Below are 15,653 nucleotides of genomic sequence, written 5' to 3' on the forward strand. Positions count from 1 at the left end.
CCAATATCAATGTGCACACTCCCACTACAATCACCCCTATTTAAACCCCTTGTGTAGGACTCATCCGCAACACCCATTGGCCTTCCAACCTCAGCATGATCACAATGATTTTACTGCTGCCGGTCACTCTCGCCTTATCAAGACCTCTCAAAGGTAAGAAAAGCAAGAAATTTTAAGCAAAGGTGTTTTATTTTCATGTTCAATAGCAAGTTTGGCACTTTTATTTTACTTTGGTCAAATTTCTTTGGTCAAAGTTTCTTGTGTATATATATATATATATAAATATATATATATATATAAATGTATACATATTATACTCTTCTTATTGTACTCTTAAAGTAAATTATTTATTTTATTTAGAGTTTTTCCAAAGTGTGGGACAATTCTTGAGGTACTTATCAATGATGTCCTCATTCTCTGTAGGCAGCGACAGAATTGCTGGGGTTAATCAGGTCAGCTCGGTGGATGTCTTCCATCAGCCTCACTACACCTTCAACGCCTCTGAGGCCAGGCTGGTTTGCCAATCACTTGGGCTGACCATCGCCACCAAAGCACAAGTGCAAAGGGCTCTCTCAAAGGGCTTCCAAACCTGCAGGTGCGGCTATACCACCCTCATGCAGCAGACTCGACTATAACCGATGACTTTAATGCATGTACGAAATGCACGCCTGCATATGACGGTACGTTGGCCGTAATATGCATGCGTTGGTCCCCAGGTTTGGATGGATTGATGAACACTTGGCAGTCGTTCCGAGAGCCACGCCGAGGCCCTCCTGTGGAAAAGGCAAGACCGGCCTGGTAGAGTGGAGAACCAGTGTCAAGATACGCTTTGATGTGTTTTGCTTCAATGAATCAGGTATGGCTTCTTTTCATGTTGAGTTCCTATCTCTATAGGCCATCGTCACAGAGGTGTAATGCATAATTATAGTATCTCATTATCTCATTAAGTAAATTATGGGCACTGGCACACATAGATGACAAATCATTTGCTGAATGAGCTACACCTGTTTTTAACCCATGACTATTTCAATACTCTGGGATGAAGGCCTACACTACAATAATGCTATACAATAAATACTTTATTGGGATTCCTTTCAAAATATATTTTTACTTATAAACATAGTTGTCAGTTTCCATACATCAGTAAATTGTCAAATCCTCATCCTCTGAGAAATAGTAAGTTTCCAGTTACAAAAGTGCAGTACAGACCTTTCATATTCCTCTCTGGTCCCCTCTCATATGATTTATGCCCGTTCACATGTGACAGATTCAGGGACACAATTGAAGGATACAAAATCCGATAGCCCGCTGACCGGCACGCACTACCAGGAGAACAGGCGTTCTCCTTCCAAACAGGACACCATCTTGACCTCTGACCTGCTGCCCTCAGCCTCTCTCTCCTCCATCACCTCAACCAGCAGACCTATCTCTTCTCCTTCACTGTTCCCCATAAGCCAAAGGCCAAAGCAGGCCCTGCTGCTGGGCAGCACCCCACGAGGCTCCCTTAAAGGTATGAGGAGACTAGTTTGGATTGGATTGTGCATCTCGTTTTATAACCTGAGTTATGAATATTTGTTTTTGCAGATTTAAACCATGTTTTGCCTCCCTGTCCAATGTTGTATGATTTCAGTGCCGACAAAACCCTTGCTTATCGGCGTCACCTGCGCTCTACTACTGGTCATCACTGTTGTCCTTGGGTTGGAACAATTGTGAGTGTTTAACGCTGTTATCAAGCCAATTTATATTCTTGAAGTATTGAAATACAAACATGAAAATATTATTAAGGACTATTTGCTGAATGGACCTTTTCTTTCTGTTTCAAAAAATGGAAGGAACCGCAGCTGTTTTCAGAACTGGGACATGGGGCCACAGGAAAACTACATTGAAACCGAGGAGAATACATGTGTGCCAGAGGTCACAATAGACGAGGGGCCTGATGACGGAGACAGTTTTGATACAGCAATATGATTTGCCGCCTATCCTAAATGGATAGTAGACAATATTATATATTTGCAACAATATTTTGGATATTTTGCTTTAATTTACCATCAAATACATGCAAAAAGGGATTTTCCAAAATGTTGTTGTAGACTATGCAAAATGGATTTAAACTTGAACGGAAAAGGTGCACGTTATGGTATGCCTAAAAATATGTTTAGTTGTGTGGGACTGTCTCTTAATTAATATGTCAATGTTTTGTATATAAATTATGTCTAAGTTGTTCTAAGTTAATGTATTTCACTTTAATTTAATAAATCGTTTCAGCCACAAGAGGTCACTGTGTTCATGACAAAATAAATGTAATGTTCCAGTAAATATTTTTATACTTTATACAGTGAAACTGAATGAAACCGGGTCGTCAACTCTATTAACAACATCATTTGCAGTACTGACAATACTGAGTCAAGACAACCCTCACAAACAGGGCTAAATAAAACACATCAACCTTACTAAAATATCTCTGTCTGTGGAAATCATCTATATGCATATCCATAGTATTTAAAGTCAATCTACCATTCTCTACAGATAATGAACATTGCACTGGGGGTTCTCCACAGTTAGGTTATGGGTAATGTGTTTTGCAAATAGCAGAGCCGGTATTTTCTTGTAAATAAGAGTGTCATTCATCCTGGTTTGCAACAGAAGATATGTGCAAGAGAACGGGCACCCAAACATATTGTGCCCAGGTTCAGATAACAGAGGTCAGTGTTAATGATCAGAGATGGCTATATGCAAATGGGATCTCTATCTGTGGAAACATCAGTGATAATGGTTATGAAACAATCAGCAATGCATTGCATTTAATATCCTGTTATCGGATTTCCCTGCCATTAAAGCTTTTGAGTGCTGTTGCAGAAAAAATGTATGAGTAACTGGTAAATATTGAGCACTTTGGCAAGTCATGCTGGGATCCTCTGTTGAGGATATACTTCACTCAGATGTTGAGTTCATGGCGTCAGACTTCACAGCCTCTACTAAGAAGCTGAGTTCGTTGCACAGTGTCTCGTGTCTGTAGGCCAACCGGATCTGGGCCACATTAGTGCGGCGGATGTCATTCCCTTCATGTCCATCTTTCAAGTAGTTCCCTCCGATGAAGTGCTGCTTTTCCTTTCAAAATAAAAAATACAAAGTCAAATAATAATTAATGTACATATTCATTGAATCATGGATCGATGAGCTCAGTGCGAGAGGTGAGAGAGAGAGAGAGAGAGAGAGAGAGAGAGAGAGAGAGAGAGAGAGGTGAGAGAGAGGTGAGAGAGAGAGAGAGAGAGAGAGAGAGAGAGAGAGAGAGAGAGAGAGAGAGAGAGAGAGAGAGAGAGAGAGAGAGAGAGAGAGAGAGAAAGAGAGATCCCTCTACCTGGTGAGAGAGGCCACTCTGCAGGACACTGTTCCTTGCTATCTCACACACATCACAGGTGCTGAGCTTCCACAGCTGAGCCGCAATGGCGTACTCTTCCATCAATGGCTCCTAGAATGTACCAAAACACAAAAAAACACATGAACAAAACAATCTAACTGCTATTCTGTACAGTCTTCAGCGTACAGACATGCAGTATTTGAGCGGTGGAGCATTCAAACACTAGTGGTACCGGGCGGTCAAGCGTGAGTACCTTGGTGTAGTGGAACTGCATGGGGTCATCTGTGGACAAGGAGACACAGAGGCCCTTGTGCAAAAACTCTCTCAGAGGATTTTTGGAATATTCCAGGAAGAGGCTGTTGTTGCTCAGTGGTGACATTGCGATGGGTACCTGGGCTAAGTAGTACAGGTACTGCAGCACAGGGCTCTGGAAGTAAGACAGTTGCATAGTTGCCATGGATACACTGCCATGGATACACTTTGTTTGTGCTTCCCAAGGAAGCACAAACAAATAGCTCCAGTCCTCAATGCAATGACGATTCTCAACGTTTATGACTGACAAGGGTATGTAATTCATGTATGCAAATACAAGATCTGGTATTTAAATTTTCATTCCCGATTGCACATAAGAGTGAAATGCATCCTTGTTTAAAAGTGACCTGAACATTTGAACCTGAACCCACAGAAGCCTCCATCTTTCATGGGATAAGAGATCAACCCAGCGTGATGTGGCCTACCTTCTTGAGGTTGAGCCCATGTGAGATGTTGTCAGCGGTGAGAAAAGCAGACACCAGATGAGTGATGGAGCCGGCCTCGCCGCAGTGTGGACGGAACTGGAAGGTGCTCATGCCGCGCTCTCTGGAGAACATTGTTGTGTTGAAATAAGTCATGTACAAGTTAATGATGTTGTGTATAAAGAGATGAGCGAGGGATCAGACCCCACGGAGAGTAACGACTGTGTGTTTATGAGGACATTGACATACCGAACATAAATATTGACATCTTAGCATAAATATTTCACACCAACACTCACATGATGTTGAACTAAACAATTATTCTGGCAGAAGTAATGCTGTTCCTTTCAACGATCTCCCCAAGTTAACTTGAGGTTGAAGAATGTTTACGTCCCCAAAGGGGGTAATCAGTCACTTTCCATTTTGTTTCAAAACTGAAGAAATGACTGACTCTGAAACTGAAAGTGACCCTGAGCTTCAGGGCCGCTGTGCTCGACGCTTACCTCCGAAGGTTGTTGAGAACCATGATGTTGGCGTACATGTGGAAGAGGTAGTAGCTATACGGGGGGTTGTTGTCTGCGGTCCACTGCTCTGGCTTGGGGCTCTTGTAAGAGAACAGGTGGTCGCTATGTTTGGACTCATCGTCCACACTGTCAAATCCAGTGACCTTCATTCATATAAATAAAATAGATGACTTCAATAAAATGGAACAGAGTACGCAAATATAAATGTTCCTGGGATAGTTATTCTGAATTGTGAAGGATATTATTGCCTTACATATTTGAGGAAGACATGAAGCTCTTTGTGCTTCTGAGGGTTAACAGTGGCCTCAAATAGAGGCAAGAACACGTTCTCCAGCATCTTTCCAAAGTTTGGGATCAATTTCTTTGACTTGAAAATATCACTAAAACATGGGAGAATAGTCATTAACACAAAACACACCCAGACTACAAAATTGTCAGCTCTTTTGCCGCAATTCTCCTGGTGGAGCACTTACTATATTCTGGGCACTTGAATAATCCATCTCATGTTGGGAGAGTGCACTCTGTGGTCGATAAACCACTTGGACAAGCTGTCCCACTCATCTGGAGAGCGTCCGTAAATGGACAGGCGGGGCTCTGCGTGCTGGTACTTACTCTCTTCTAGATCGTGGGCCACTTCCTGACGAAAAAATGAAATATCCATAGCAATATCACATTCCAATGCTGTGAATGCTAGCCCTCGTTATAATTCATACGTAGTGATAATACTGTGTTAATATTGTGTTCTTGACTTGCCTTTACAATCCGGGCAAAGTACTCTCCGTGGATTAAGTTGTCAGCTTTTAGGTAGATATCCCGCAGTTCACTTGCTCCCACTGGGTTGTACTTGGAATTGAACTTGTCAAACCGGTGGAAAGTCTGTCTCCCCTAAAAAGATGATCATAGATTGTCATACTCATTAAGTTGTTATTATGATTTCTACCAGTGCACACATTCTCACTTTTTGATTTCCTTTTTGTCCTATACATTTTTTGGGTTCAAACTAGCACATGCTCCCCATTACCAATGCAATCCTAACTAGAAGGAGTGTGGTTCTGTCTCTATCTCATCGTTCTGCTCATGGGAATACAAATGTCTATTAGATGAGCAGAATGCATTCATCGACAAAAAGTGCCCACTTTCCACCACAAGGCCTGATCCTAAGTAGCCTATTACCGCGTGTACATCCAGGGAGTCCACGGTGAGGTCGTATGGGTCCATGTTGAGGCTGTGGAAGACCTCCCTGAGAGTCATCTGCTGCCCATCCTTCTCCAGCACCACGCGCTCGGCCTCCGTCTTGTAGGTGGTCTGGATGAAGGCCAGCAAGTGCTTCTGGGACATGCATGCTGCGGCGTGGATGTGTGTGTCTACCTGGAAATGGCACCGCACGACATTTATCCTTTATCGTATACAAATGGGACGATATATACTCTGGATCGAAAATATAAAACCCAAAAAGAACGTGCCTTCCTGACGTTGTAGAAATCTCTGTGCGGCACTCCTTTCAGTTCCTTGAGCTCTGCCATTTCGTTGAGCATTTCATGAAGGTAGAACTTTGAACCTAGGAAGTTTAGTCGTCTGTGGCAATAGGTTTTCCTGTAACACACAAAACATGCGAATTGTTATGTCTGTACCACGGCTAATAGGAACACTAAACTCAACAAAAATGCCAGTCATCCTCTAGTAGCGAAGCTAAAGTGCCTTTTTATTGGGTTATAGTCACTCACGTGGGTCCATCTGCAATCATAGCCAACACGGGGCTTAGGTCTATCGCAAAAGTCTCCAAGTCTGGGTATGGGAGGTTCCGAGGTTTGTTCTCCCTCAGAGCCTCAAGATTGTCATAGACGTTCACAATCCCATCTTTCATTTTCAGTTCAAAGCCCAGATTCTCTGGGATGTTCTCCATGCTGTAGGGATCCTCTCCATTCCTTGGACATGGGCAGACATCTACAACACGCAACATGTTGTAGACAAGTATTACAATTGGGCTTTTGAAGAAAACCAAAAAAATTTTTTAAAGCAGCACTTGCATTTTCATGACCAAATGTTGACCGACCAAGTGAATAGACAATCTATATTATACAAGTGGCTCGTAAATGCTCAGAAGTTACATTCTTTCCTACCCGGCAAGACCTCATCTTCCTCGGTCCATAGCTCGTTCTCAGTACTGCGGAGGTACTTTGACGTGGTTCGGAAAAATCGGTGATATGCTAGTTTTGAATACTTCTCACGAATACGCAGAGCCTTCAGGAGGCTCTTTGCCGCCTGTTCATAGTCCTCCACTGTGATCTGGAATTAAAGAAGAGCTTTCCCACTAATTGATCATAATATGAATGTGTCCACAATCATATAAATTGTTATATATCTCAGTATGTGATGTAAGACACTACTCTAATTTTGCATTACCTGCGACATTAAATGTACATCAGATATAAGTTCTATCATTTGAGCCTCTATTGCCTGATTGGTTCGGGTCAAGCATCTTGCCTGTCAATCACATGTTTGTGAATGCATAACAATGTTGTGAATGCATAACAATGTCGAAGAAATGTAGGGGGGGGGCGAAGAGACAAGTGTTTGGTGGTTCAAATCAAGTCTCTCTCTCTCTCTTTCTCTCTCTCTCTCTCTCTCTCTCTCTCTCTCTCTCTCTCTCTCTCTCTCTCTCTCTCTCTCTCTCTCTCTCTCTCTCTCTCTCTCTCTCTCTCTCTCTCTCTCTCTCTCTCTCTCTCTCTCCAGCAGATTTAACATCAACATTGACTTCTACCTAACCCCGCTCTTTAAAGGTGTTTTACCCCAGCACAGTAGTCTCCACTTATGGTGACCCTCTGGTATTCCGGAAGGCCTTCTAGCAAAGAGGAGCAGGTGGAGCTGGGGGACACAAAGGGCGTGGCCCCCAGTGAGCGCGTCCACTCTGGATTGGCTACGCCCTGCAAAGACATGGACTGGGAACGGATCATCTTGAAACTCTTCTTCCTAGAACAGATTGAACCGAAGTAATGACCTTATAACACTGCTGAAATAGCACTGCTATTCAAACAAATAAATGCAATTGCGAAAGAAAAAAAAAGAAAAAATGTTACATACACATTTTTAACAGTATGTATGTGCATGTTTTTATTGTTCAATTTATTTTTCAATTTATTGTCTGCTGCTGTTTGGACCACATTTACCCCATATCCTTCTCATAAACCCATCGCTCTACGATGTGACCATACGAAGAGGACCAAGCAGCTATACCTTTTGGTGCTCTCCTCTGAATGCTGCTCTGCCAGCTCCCTGAGCAGCTCCCTCTCCTTGGCTTGGCGGAAACCGATGGGACAGTCCTCCTCAGGGACCGTGAACATGGATATCACATCCTTATTGCCCTCCTCCTTCAGGGCCGAAGCGTAGACCCTCTCGGCCAGCAGACGCACCTCCTCATCGGCCTCACTCAGGGTGATCTTAGGGAACTGACGAGGCATATCTGCAGGAATGCGTCAGCTTTGGTGAATTACAGTGGCCTTGAATGATCATTTTGAGGACATGCCTTATCAAAGGGAAAATCAATCGCCTCAATATTTTTGCTTGTACCGTTTTGTAAATGTGTGCAACAAGTCAACAAATTACTGCTATCGTTTTTTATAACATGGCATTGGCGTTGTGTTTTAACTTATCATTGATATTGTCTTATGCAAGTCTCTCTCTAATGCGAGCTTTCCAAAGAACTCGAGCCACACTACAGTCTCACTGAAGCCTTAATGTTTTTGTTTTTTTACAGCATAACATCACCACAGGTTCAGAGGAAATATTAAACTAAAACCATCGAAAGCATTGATCAAGAAATAGATTTTAGATGAATAATTTACCATCCACAGCTGTGAATGTGAACTATTTTAAATTACACAACTTACTAGCGTTAACACTAAAGCCACTGCCGATGATGTATGGAAAGTTGTTCATCTAAACCACTACTGACCATCTACGTCCGGTAAACAATAAAGTATCCTTGTTACGACACCAACTGCCCATTGTTGCTATGGCTGTATATAGTTCGGCTCCACTGCCATGACAACAACCATAGACAACAACCCTCACACGTGCTTCCATGTTGGATGAGGCGATTTAATTGAAAGTTATTTTAGTTCATGGAGGTGTAAGTGTTTCGGCTCGAATTTTAACACAATGAGATTAAAAATAAACTATAATTTTTTTAAATCAAAATCAACCGCTGCTCGTCAGATGGAGCGTCACACATCCACACACACCATCATGGCGTTATGCTGTAGGTTCCCGAGAAGTACTGTACACCCCTCTCTTTGACGCCACAATCATCGTCATTCGACACACACACCTCGCCGTGGCGCCGGTGTCCTATCGTTCTGACGTTGAAAATGATACCACTTTGACGTCAAAAAAAGAACGTGGAGTGGAACGTATATAAACCGGTTGGAGGAGACTGGCAAAAAAATTGAATTGGACTGTCAAAATGACTTAGAATGTCTTACTATAGTAGACTTAAATTGAAAGATTACATAGATAACAATGTAGAAAACGAAAATAGGTTGTAGGCTACTTTTTAGTGTTGTGAGATACTCTACACACTAAAGGTAAATTCTTCCACACGTCTCTCTAAAAAGACACGTCTGAAACAAGGTAGGCCTACCACAATAGGCCTCCGTTGAATAGCCTCGAATTTCGCTTCCCATGTAAAGAAAGGCCTTCAATTCCTACCGTTAGAAGTTCTCTCAGCCATCCCTGTTTCTTTCTCTTTGCCTTCTTCTTAAGTACCTAGTGTGTCGTTGAGACACCGTTCCCTATGCAAGTATCCATGCCACACCACTGCTCTTGGTGCACGTGTCCACCTTCATTCTTTTCTTTTCACAGCTCCCTCTCTATTTTAAGAGATGCATGTCATTGCTTTAATACAGTACTAATCCCAGGACTATGTCACAACTGGCTGGCCAAGCAGGGACCATTGCTTGAGCTCCTCAGTAGCCATTGCATTTCCTATGTCTGTCAGTCTTTCTGTTCGTTTCATGCATAAAGCAAAGCAATGAGAGTGCGGAAGAGACAGGCAGTAATATAGATTGAGATAGAGCGAGAGCGAAGATAAAGGCTAACTTAACTGTCATCACTGATGATCGTTCAAAGATAATTCTACATGACCTTGGTTTAAGGGGGGAAGCCATTTCCACTGCAACGCATTGACTTTGACCACCACGCTTCCATCAAATTAAAATCAAAGTGGATATGAGCAGCTATAAGGAAGGCCTTCTCTGACCCGTCAGGATGGTCTACTGTGCCTGCTATATATGCTTTATATACTATATATATCAATAACCACATGTGTTTATGGTTCCCTGCCCTGCGTAGGTTCTGAAACACAGAGGGAGCCTGGAATACTCTGTAGGGAAGCATGGGATGATGGAGGTAACACCTCATTCTCCTCTCATCACCAGCCACCCTCCTGCCCCAGCCCATGGAGGATAGCTGGGTCTTTACAGTACATGTACAGGTATGACCGAATGAATCATCTCCATGTTTCAAAGGCTTTAGGGAACAAGGCCTTCATGGTCCGTTATTTGTCTTATCTCAGATGTGTCTACTTTTTTGTCCTCTCATGCTCCTCTATGAATCACTGATCTCTCATGTAAGTTCCCCCATCTCCCAAGTTACAAATGTCTTAGATCCTAGGCAGGCAGGCAGCAATTGTGTCAGGATCTCTTTGCAATTGACAAACAAGCGTGTGTGCATGCATGTGTTTGTGCGTGTGTGTAAAGAGTAATAGAGAAAAGATTTAGAACTCAAAGAAGTAAGACGGTAGAAGGAAATCTCACCCTTCGCCAAGCAAGGACTGGACTTCTGCTTTATAAGAGCGCTGTTTCCTCTTAGCATGTTGCTCTGCTTCCAGAGCCGTCTTCCAGATAGCTAATCTCATTAACTCAGCTGTCCAAATGTCAATAGGTGCAGATTATTTAGATAAATACATATTTTAAATCACTTAATGAATTTTAATATTTAGAAAATGGTCTGCTCACCTTCTCTTCTTGCTGCATTTGGTGTATCGTAAACCATCCCACAATAGCTATAAACTGTGTGTAAGTCCTTCGTCTCCTCCAGGCTCTGTTATGGCCACAGAATGTGATACCCCTTTAGCCGCCCTGCAGTGCTCATCACTTCATCTTTAACCCTTTAATTTCTCTGCCTTCCCACTGCTGCTTGAACTACAGGATGCTAAAGCCAGCCAAACCGATTTAGCTGCTTTTACAAACTTTTACCATTGCAACCTATATTTGTACAACGTAGCCAGGGCTTGTAATGTTATTTTCTTGATAAATGCACATTCTTTGGCTTTTTATGGTCTGCCATCTTTACCGTTTATTTGCAGGATTTGACTTTAATTGACTTCCATCCCATCACAAGCTCAGTATAGCCACAGATTTCAGTAATTTGATTTGGTAAAGTAGATCACTGTTAACACCTTGATCAGGCACATTGTTGAACCATGATGAAGGAGTAGAGATAAAATATAAAAGTCCTCAGTCGCATGGCGAATCTGCACAGCGTTGTTACACAATGTTGAGCCCTCCAGGAGGCCTTGGATGAGGACAATCATATTTAAACGGTACATATGCAGCAGATGGTGCATGGTGCCTGATTCAGCCAGGCAGTGTTTGAGATTGCAGAGGTAATCCACCCAGCTCAGGTTCTCAGGATACTCTTGGGTTTGGAGGTTTGTAGTATAGACTGACTGATTGCTTTGGATTGGCTGCTTTATGATTGACAGTGTGGTTTCAAAAATGAAAGCCAGCGCTTGAAATAGCCCTGCATCTGAAATTAACCTTTTTTATTTGTATTCATATTCCTTTCTTCTCTCCTTTCTTCTATTCCTTTCTTCTTTCCTTTCCTCTTCTCTCCTCTCTCCTAGTCTGCTTCTTCACGCTCCTTGCCTCTCTTTGCTACTCTTCCCTTCTATCCTATTTCTCCCTTACAGTCTACCAGCTTTACTTTCCGTCTGTCAGAGCTGGTCCATAAATAGCATGGAACAACCTTTCCCCACTTCAGTTGAGTGAAGGACCTGAATGGCTTTGGTTAATGCAGTGATTCAGCGTTCATCCTGAATATTTTCAGAATCTTCACAAAATAATGCCAAATTATGCAATACCCTTTAATGCTACTTCGGTAATCCATCTTAATATTTGTACACGTTGCTATGAGAAGACATAACTCCCTAACAGTTATGGTGGCTTTACTCTGCAACTGGACCGCATTGCTCTAAATGGGCAGCTGCAAATCATCACTGTTTCCACCCGTTAAACCCATACAGCCAGAAGCAAAGCCATTGCTTAATATTTTCGCTAGATGGCAGTAGAGCCCATATAATCATAATCATTATCATCGTTATTGTTACCATTAGTGATACCACAGTGATATCAGTTCCATTTGATCCAGTTAAAAACTTAGCAATTCATTAATGTATTGCAAATGAAATGGTTACAATTGAATTGGCTTAATCAGATGATCAGTATGTTTTGCGGTTATTTTATTGTGAAAAAGGGTATCAAACAGTCTCATAACAGTGTTTTCACTGAAGCAATTTAATCCACCCTTGATATTTACATTAAAGCACAAATGAAGAATAAACTATCTGTCAACATAAATTGCCTTCTTCCCCTACTCTTTTGTCTCTTCATGGAACATCTCTGGATAACCATACTTGATAATCCCCACCTTGACATCTGTCAGCCCAGATTGAAAAGAAATATCCCATGGGGACCCATGTTCACTTTAGTACAGGATAAAATGGAACAATTATCAAAGTCACCTGATGGGAGCTCTACTGGCTCATTTTTCGAGTGGCGGCTTCTCCTCTTCCGAGGTCACGGCCTGTTCCTTGTGGGGAAACCTTGTTTTTTAGAGATGCTCTCTGTGTGCCGCACAGGAATGCTAGACAGAAGCGCCTCTGCAGCAGTGGCCATCTATGGAGGATGGAGGGATTGAAGCCTCAGCCTCTTCTAATAGGCGAAGGTCTGGCCCACAGACATGCGTTGAACCCATGTAGGCTGGAGTGGACCAGGCAGGAATGTGCCCGACACCTCGTCTGCCCTTTAGGGGGTCACAAGTAGGGGGAGTGAGACAACGACTAATAATACCCTATAATCACTTAACTCAGACCAGGTGCAGTTTGTCCCACTGGGGCAGTACACTGCGGATAATTGAAGGAACCAAGAAGCAAAGAAGTCTTACTTTGAATGCAAAAGGTTTATTGTATGAAAAAGGACTGTTTTACACAAATAAAATAGACTGTATTTACAAATATATTATATATAACATATTTTTTTAAAACAAATATAGGATTACCACAGTTTGCAAAATAATAGTGAACATGGCAATAGATAGATAGTACGAATGCCCTTATATATTTATTCCTGTATAAAAAATAGCTCAATCTGTATACGTATCATAATGTAGCCACTATGCAATATTTAAATAATGAAATTCAACATTTTGTAACATATATACATACACTTGTAAAAAACCGACAAATATAGATTGCACATGTGTTTATACAAACAATATAAATTTCAAGTATATTTCAATCCATTGGACTGGCACATTTTTCACAGAATCTAAGGCATATTTCCTTTGTACAATACAGTGTCCCAAAATATGATTAAGATCAAAAGCTTAAAGGCTCTAACACATAACTATCTCCCTGTTGAGCATTTGTGATTAGCATCTCTCTTCCTGATGATTTTTTTTTTTATCTTTAGGTCCATTTGGAGAAAAAAAAAGTGCAGACAAGTATTGAGAGTTGATTGGAATGGGGTAGCATAATAGTCCTTAGAGGATAGATGTTCTCAAAGTCCTGACTCTGAGGAAGTGGTGTGTATTAACGTCCCTGCATGGTCAGTGAAAAAGAGAGAAAGAGAATCTTTCTCCTCCCAGCCCACTTTGCCAGGTGTGAGCACTGTGTTCCCTTCCGCTGCAAGGCAGAGAGACAGAGCAGCAGCAGCAGCATCTGGCCTTGGTGCTCCACACCGTGCCATCCAGTGTCTGAAGGCCAGCTGCAGAGGTCTGCTCCCTCTGCATGCTCAACTCCATCTCCCATCAGCCTACCCGGTCTCCAGAGACACACAGCTGGAGCAGTCCGTTTGTTTGCGCTAACTCAGTCCTTGCGCTTTTGAACCAAAAAAATAACTAAACAAAAAAGCTTGTGCTGGAGATGGCCTGGCTTTAAGTCTCAGACATTTGAATAGTCTTGGAACAAACAGCAGAGAGGACATATCAGTGTCCTTGGCTGCCTTCCTCTTGTTTGGCTTCTATCTGCGCTTGCTTCCAATCAATTGCTCATGTCCGGGTGAGGAGCAGGAGGGCCTCCAGCTTGTGAACTTGTGACACAGTGTTCCTCCAGTCAGGCCTCAGCCTTCCCTGCTCCAGCTCCAGGGTGACCCTGCGAGCCGGGACAGAGCGCCGTCTCCGGCCGTACCCCTGCGGGCTGATCTTGTCGATGGGGGCACTCTTCAACTTGTTGTTGAGCTGGTGGAGGCGGTGCGCCAGGTCATGTACGGTGCACGTGCCCAGGGAGCAGCCGGGCCGTCTGGACTGGTTGACAGTGAAGTGCTTGGAACGCTTGGTTCTGATGCTGATGCCATTGCTGGATGGAGGATGGGTCAAGACAGAAAGCGAAAGAGAGAGAGAGAGGGAGAGAGAGAGGAAAATTAACTCTTGCACTGCATTCGTGACTGGCTTGCGCTCAGTAGTCTATATTTAAATTGTATCTATCTTTTGTCAGTTTATAAGTTAAACTGGAAATAGAAGGTATCTGGGGTTTCTTTTTACCTGGAATGTGGAATCAGAGTATCCCTGATATCTTCTGGTGTGACCAACTGCTCAGACTCCGCCACCCTCTCTGCAGACAAGCTGTTAAGATGCCTCCTCAGTTGGCTCTCCATCCACACACTTAACCTATAGGGGAGGAAAGACGGGAGGCCAGATTAATCCAGGGCAGATCTTTAGGAAGTCAGGTGGTGAAATCTGCCTTCACTGTTTACATATGGAATGATGGGATTGATCCATTGTAGTGGTCGAAGATTAAAATATAGAATAAAGAAAGTAAATCAGCTCACCGTTTTTTCAACTCCGGGTTCACTTCAAGTTCCACACAGTGAGCTATTGTGGATAGCAGGCATCCATAAAGGACGGATTGGAGGATCAGCTTCATGTTGACTCTGTGACCTGTGAGGGAAAGAAACATTTGTCAGTTATTTACTTGTCATATCAAATTACTATATAACTTTATATGCTACCTTATATTGTCTCTGAAATCATCTCTGAAAGCGATGCATTGCAATGATAACTACCATACTAGCCCCGGTTCACACAAGAGTCCAAAAGCCAAGTTATTTTTACTTATCATTCATTTATTTATAAAGTTAAGCCAAGGTCAGTTTTGTGCGGCTAAGTAAACGTACAACCACGCTTTAGGCCCCTGGCCAGCAAAGGAGAGTCTCGTACTGGCTCTTTCAGTTTAGTTTGGGCTAGACTTTACTGGGGCTAAGTCACTGCCAACTTAACTCAATAGAAATCATCCAATTGATCCAATTAAGTTCCACAAGCAGGAGGTGTAAATCTAAAACAATTAAAACAGCAACACACTTAATTCCTACCAGATGTCTTAAAACATCTAGAGGGCAACCTTCTGCACACACTACCAGTTAAACACCTTATATAACCAGACAGATAACCCGTCCTTGTCCATACACTCTGACCTCAAAAGCACAAGAATAAAGCCATCAGCAATGATTAGGGTAAAAGGAAACCTAAAGAGACAAAAGGATGTTTTCCAAAGCACACATACCTATAATCCTTAATTCACTTGGATCCAAAGGCGCTCTGGCTGTAGACTTGGCTATTAAAAAAAGTACTCCACAGATTTCTTGAAATTGCTGGAGGTGCTGTAGGGCAGCTGTGACACTCTGCTAATAGCTCTAACACACCAGACGATCGGCTTTATAGTTGGTTGGTGGGAGGGGCCCTTTTACTCACTCAGTCCCTCAT

The 15,653-nt window shown here is 42.6% G+C and overlaps 3 protein-coding genes across 4 annotated transcripts; 1 reads left to right on the forward strand and 2 right to left on the reverse strand.

Annotated features, from left to right (window-relative positions):
* The first annotated feature begins 59 nt into the window (after positions 1–59).
* On the forward strand, positions 60–3,125 carry lyve1a (lymphatic vessel endothelial hyaluronic receptor 1a). The gene is made up of 6 exons (XM_056608273.1): positions 60–153; positions 424–595; positions 717–856; positions 1,268–1,510; positions 1,631–1,709; positions 1,833–3,125. The coding sequence occupies exons 1-6, from the start codon at positions 96–98 to the stop codon at positions 1,966–1,968; spliced, it is 828 nt and encodes a 275-aa protein (XP_056464248.1). The 5' UTR covers positions 60–95; the 3' UTR covers positions 1,969–3,125.
* On the reverse strand, positions 1,882–10,523 carry ampd3a (adenosine monophosphate deaminase 3a). 2 transcript variants are annotated; one of them, XM_056608271.1, is made up of 15 exons: positions 10,430–10,523; positions 7,851–8,076; positions 7,406–7,586; positions 6,737–6,902; positions 6,341–6,560; positions 6,080–6,209; positions 5,790–5,984; positions 5,370–5,501; positions 5,090–5,253; positions 4,870–4,996; positions 4,596–4,759; positions 4,096–4,216; positions 3,612–3,785; positions 3,359–3,469; positions 1,882–3,108 (listed from the first exon to the last, which is right to left on the reverse strand). In XM_056608271.1, exons 1-15 carry the CDS (start codon positions 10,485–10,487, stop codon positions 2,932–2,934), a joined length of 2,346 nt encoding a protein of 781 aa, XP_056464246.1. In that variant the 5' UTR covers positions 10,488–10,523; the 3' UTR covers positions 1,882–2,931. The 2 variants fall into 2 exon arrangements, with proteins under 2 accessions (XP_056464246.1, XP_056464247.1); XM_056608272.1 differs by lacking the exon at positions 10,430–10,523 and adding an exon at positions 9,324–9,459.
* Positions 10,524–12,825: 2,302 nt separating this feature from the next.
* On the reverse strand, positions 12,826–15,588 carry adma (adrenomedullin a). Its single transcript, XM_056607659.1, has 4 exons — positions 15,454–15,588; positions 14,723–14,831; positions 14,436–14,561; positions 12,826–14,250 (listed from the first exon to the last, which is right to left on the reverse strand). The coding sequence occupies exons 2-4, from the start codon at positions 14,815–14,817 to the stop codon at positions 13,944–13,946; spliced, it is 528 nt and encodes a 175-aa protein (XP_056463634.1). The 5' UTR covers positions 14,818–14,831; positions 15,454–15,588; the 3' UTR covers positions 12,826–13,943.
* Positions 15,589–15,653: the final 65 nt, after the last annotated feature.

The sequence above is a fragment of the Gadus chalcogrammus genome, chromosome 14, assembly GCF_026213295.1.
Source record: "Gadus chalcogrammus isolate NIFS_2021 chromosome 14, NIFS_Gcha_1.0, whole genome shotgun sequence".
Classification (NCBI taxonomy): Eukaryota; Metazoa; Chordata; class Actinopteri; order Gadiformes; family Gadidae; genus Gadus; species Gadus chalcogrammus.

What these genes read in the sequence shown, in the direction of transcription:
- lyve1a (XM_056608273.1), top strand. Translation starts at nt 96, where the DNA reads ATGATCACAATGATTTTACTGCTGCCGGTCACTCTCGCCTTATCAAGA. An exon ending in CTTATCAAGACCTCTCAAAG is followed by an intron (nt 154 to 423) that starts GTAAGAAAAGCA and finishes CATTCTCTGTAG; the next exon opens with GCAGCGACAGAATTGCTGGG. An exon ending in CCCACGAGGCTCCCTTAAAG is followed by an intron (nt 1,511 to 1,630) that starts GTATGAGGAGAC and finishes GTATGATTTCAG; the next exon opens with TGCCGACAAAACCCTTGCTT.
- adma (XM_056607659.1), bottom strand. Translation starts at nt 14,817, where the DNA reads ATGAAGCTGATCCTCCAATCCGTCCTTTATGGATGCCTGCTATCCACA. An exon ending in AACCCGGAGTTGAAAAAACG is followed by an intron (nt 14,562 to 14,722) that starts GTGAGCTGATTT and finishes CCTCCCCTATAG; the next exon opens with GTTAAGTGTGTGGATGGAGA. An exon ending in ACTCTGATTCCACATTCCAG is followed by an intron (nt 14,251 to 14,435) that starts GTAAAAAGAAAC and finishes TCCTCCATCCAG; the next exon opens with CAATGGCATCAGCATCAGAA.
- ampd3a (XM_056608271.1), bottom strand. Translation starts at nt 10,487, where the DNA reads ATGCTAAGAGGAAACAGCGCTCTTATAAAGCAGAAGTCCAGTCCTTGC. An exon ending in GTTCTCAACAACCTTCGGAG is followed by an intron (nt 4,217 to 4,595) that starts GTAAGCGTCGAG and finishes AATGTTCTCCAG; the next exon opens with AGAGCGCGGCATGAGCACCT. An exon ending in ATGGGCTCAACCTCAAGAAG is followed by an intron (nt 3,786 to 4,095) that starts GTAGGCCACATC and finishes TCTTACTTCCAG; the next exon opens with AGCCCTGTGCTGCAGTACCT.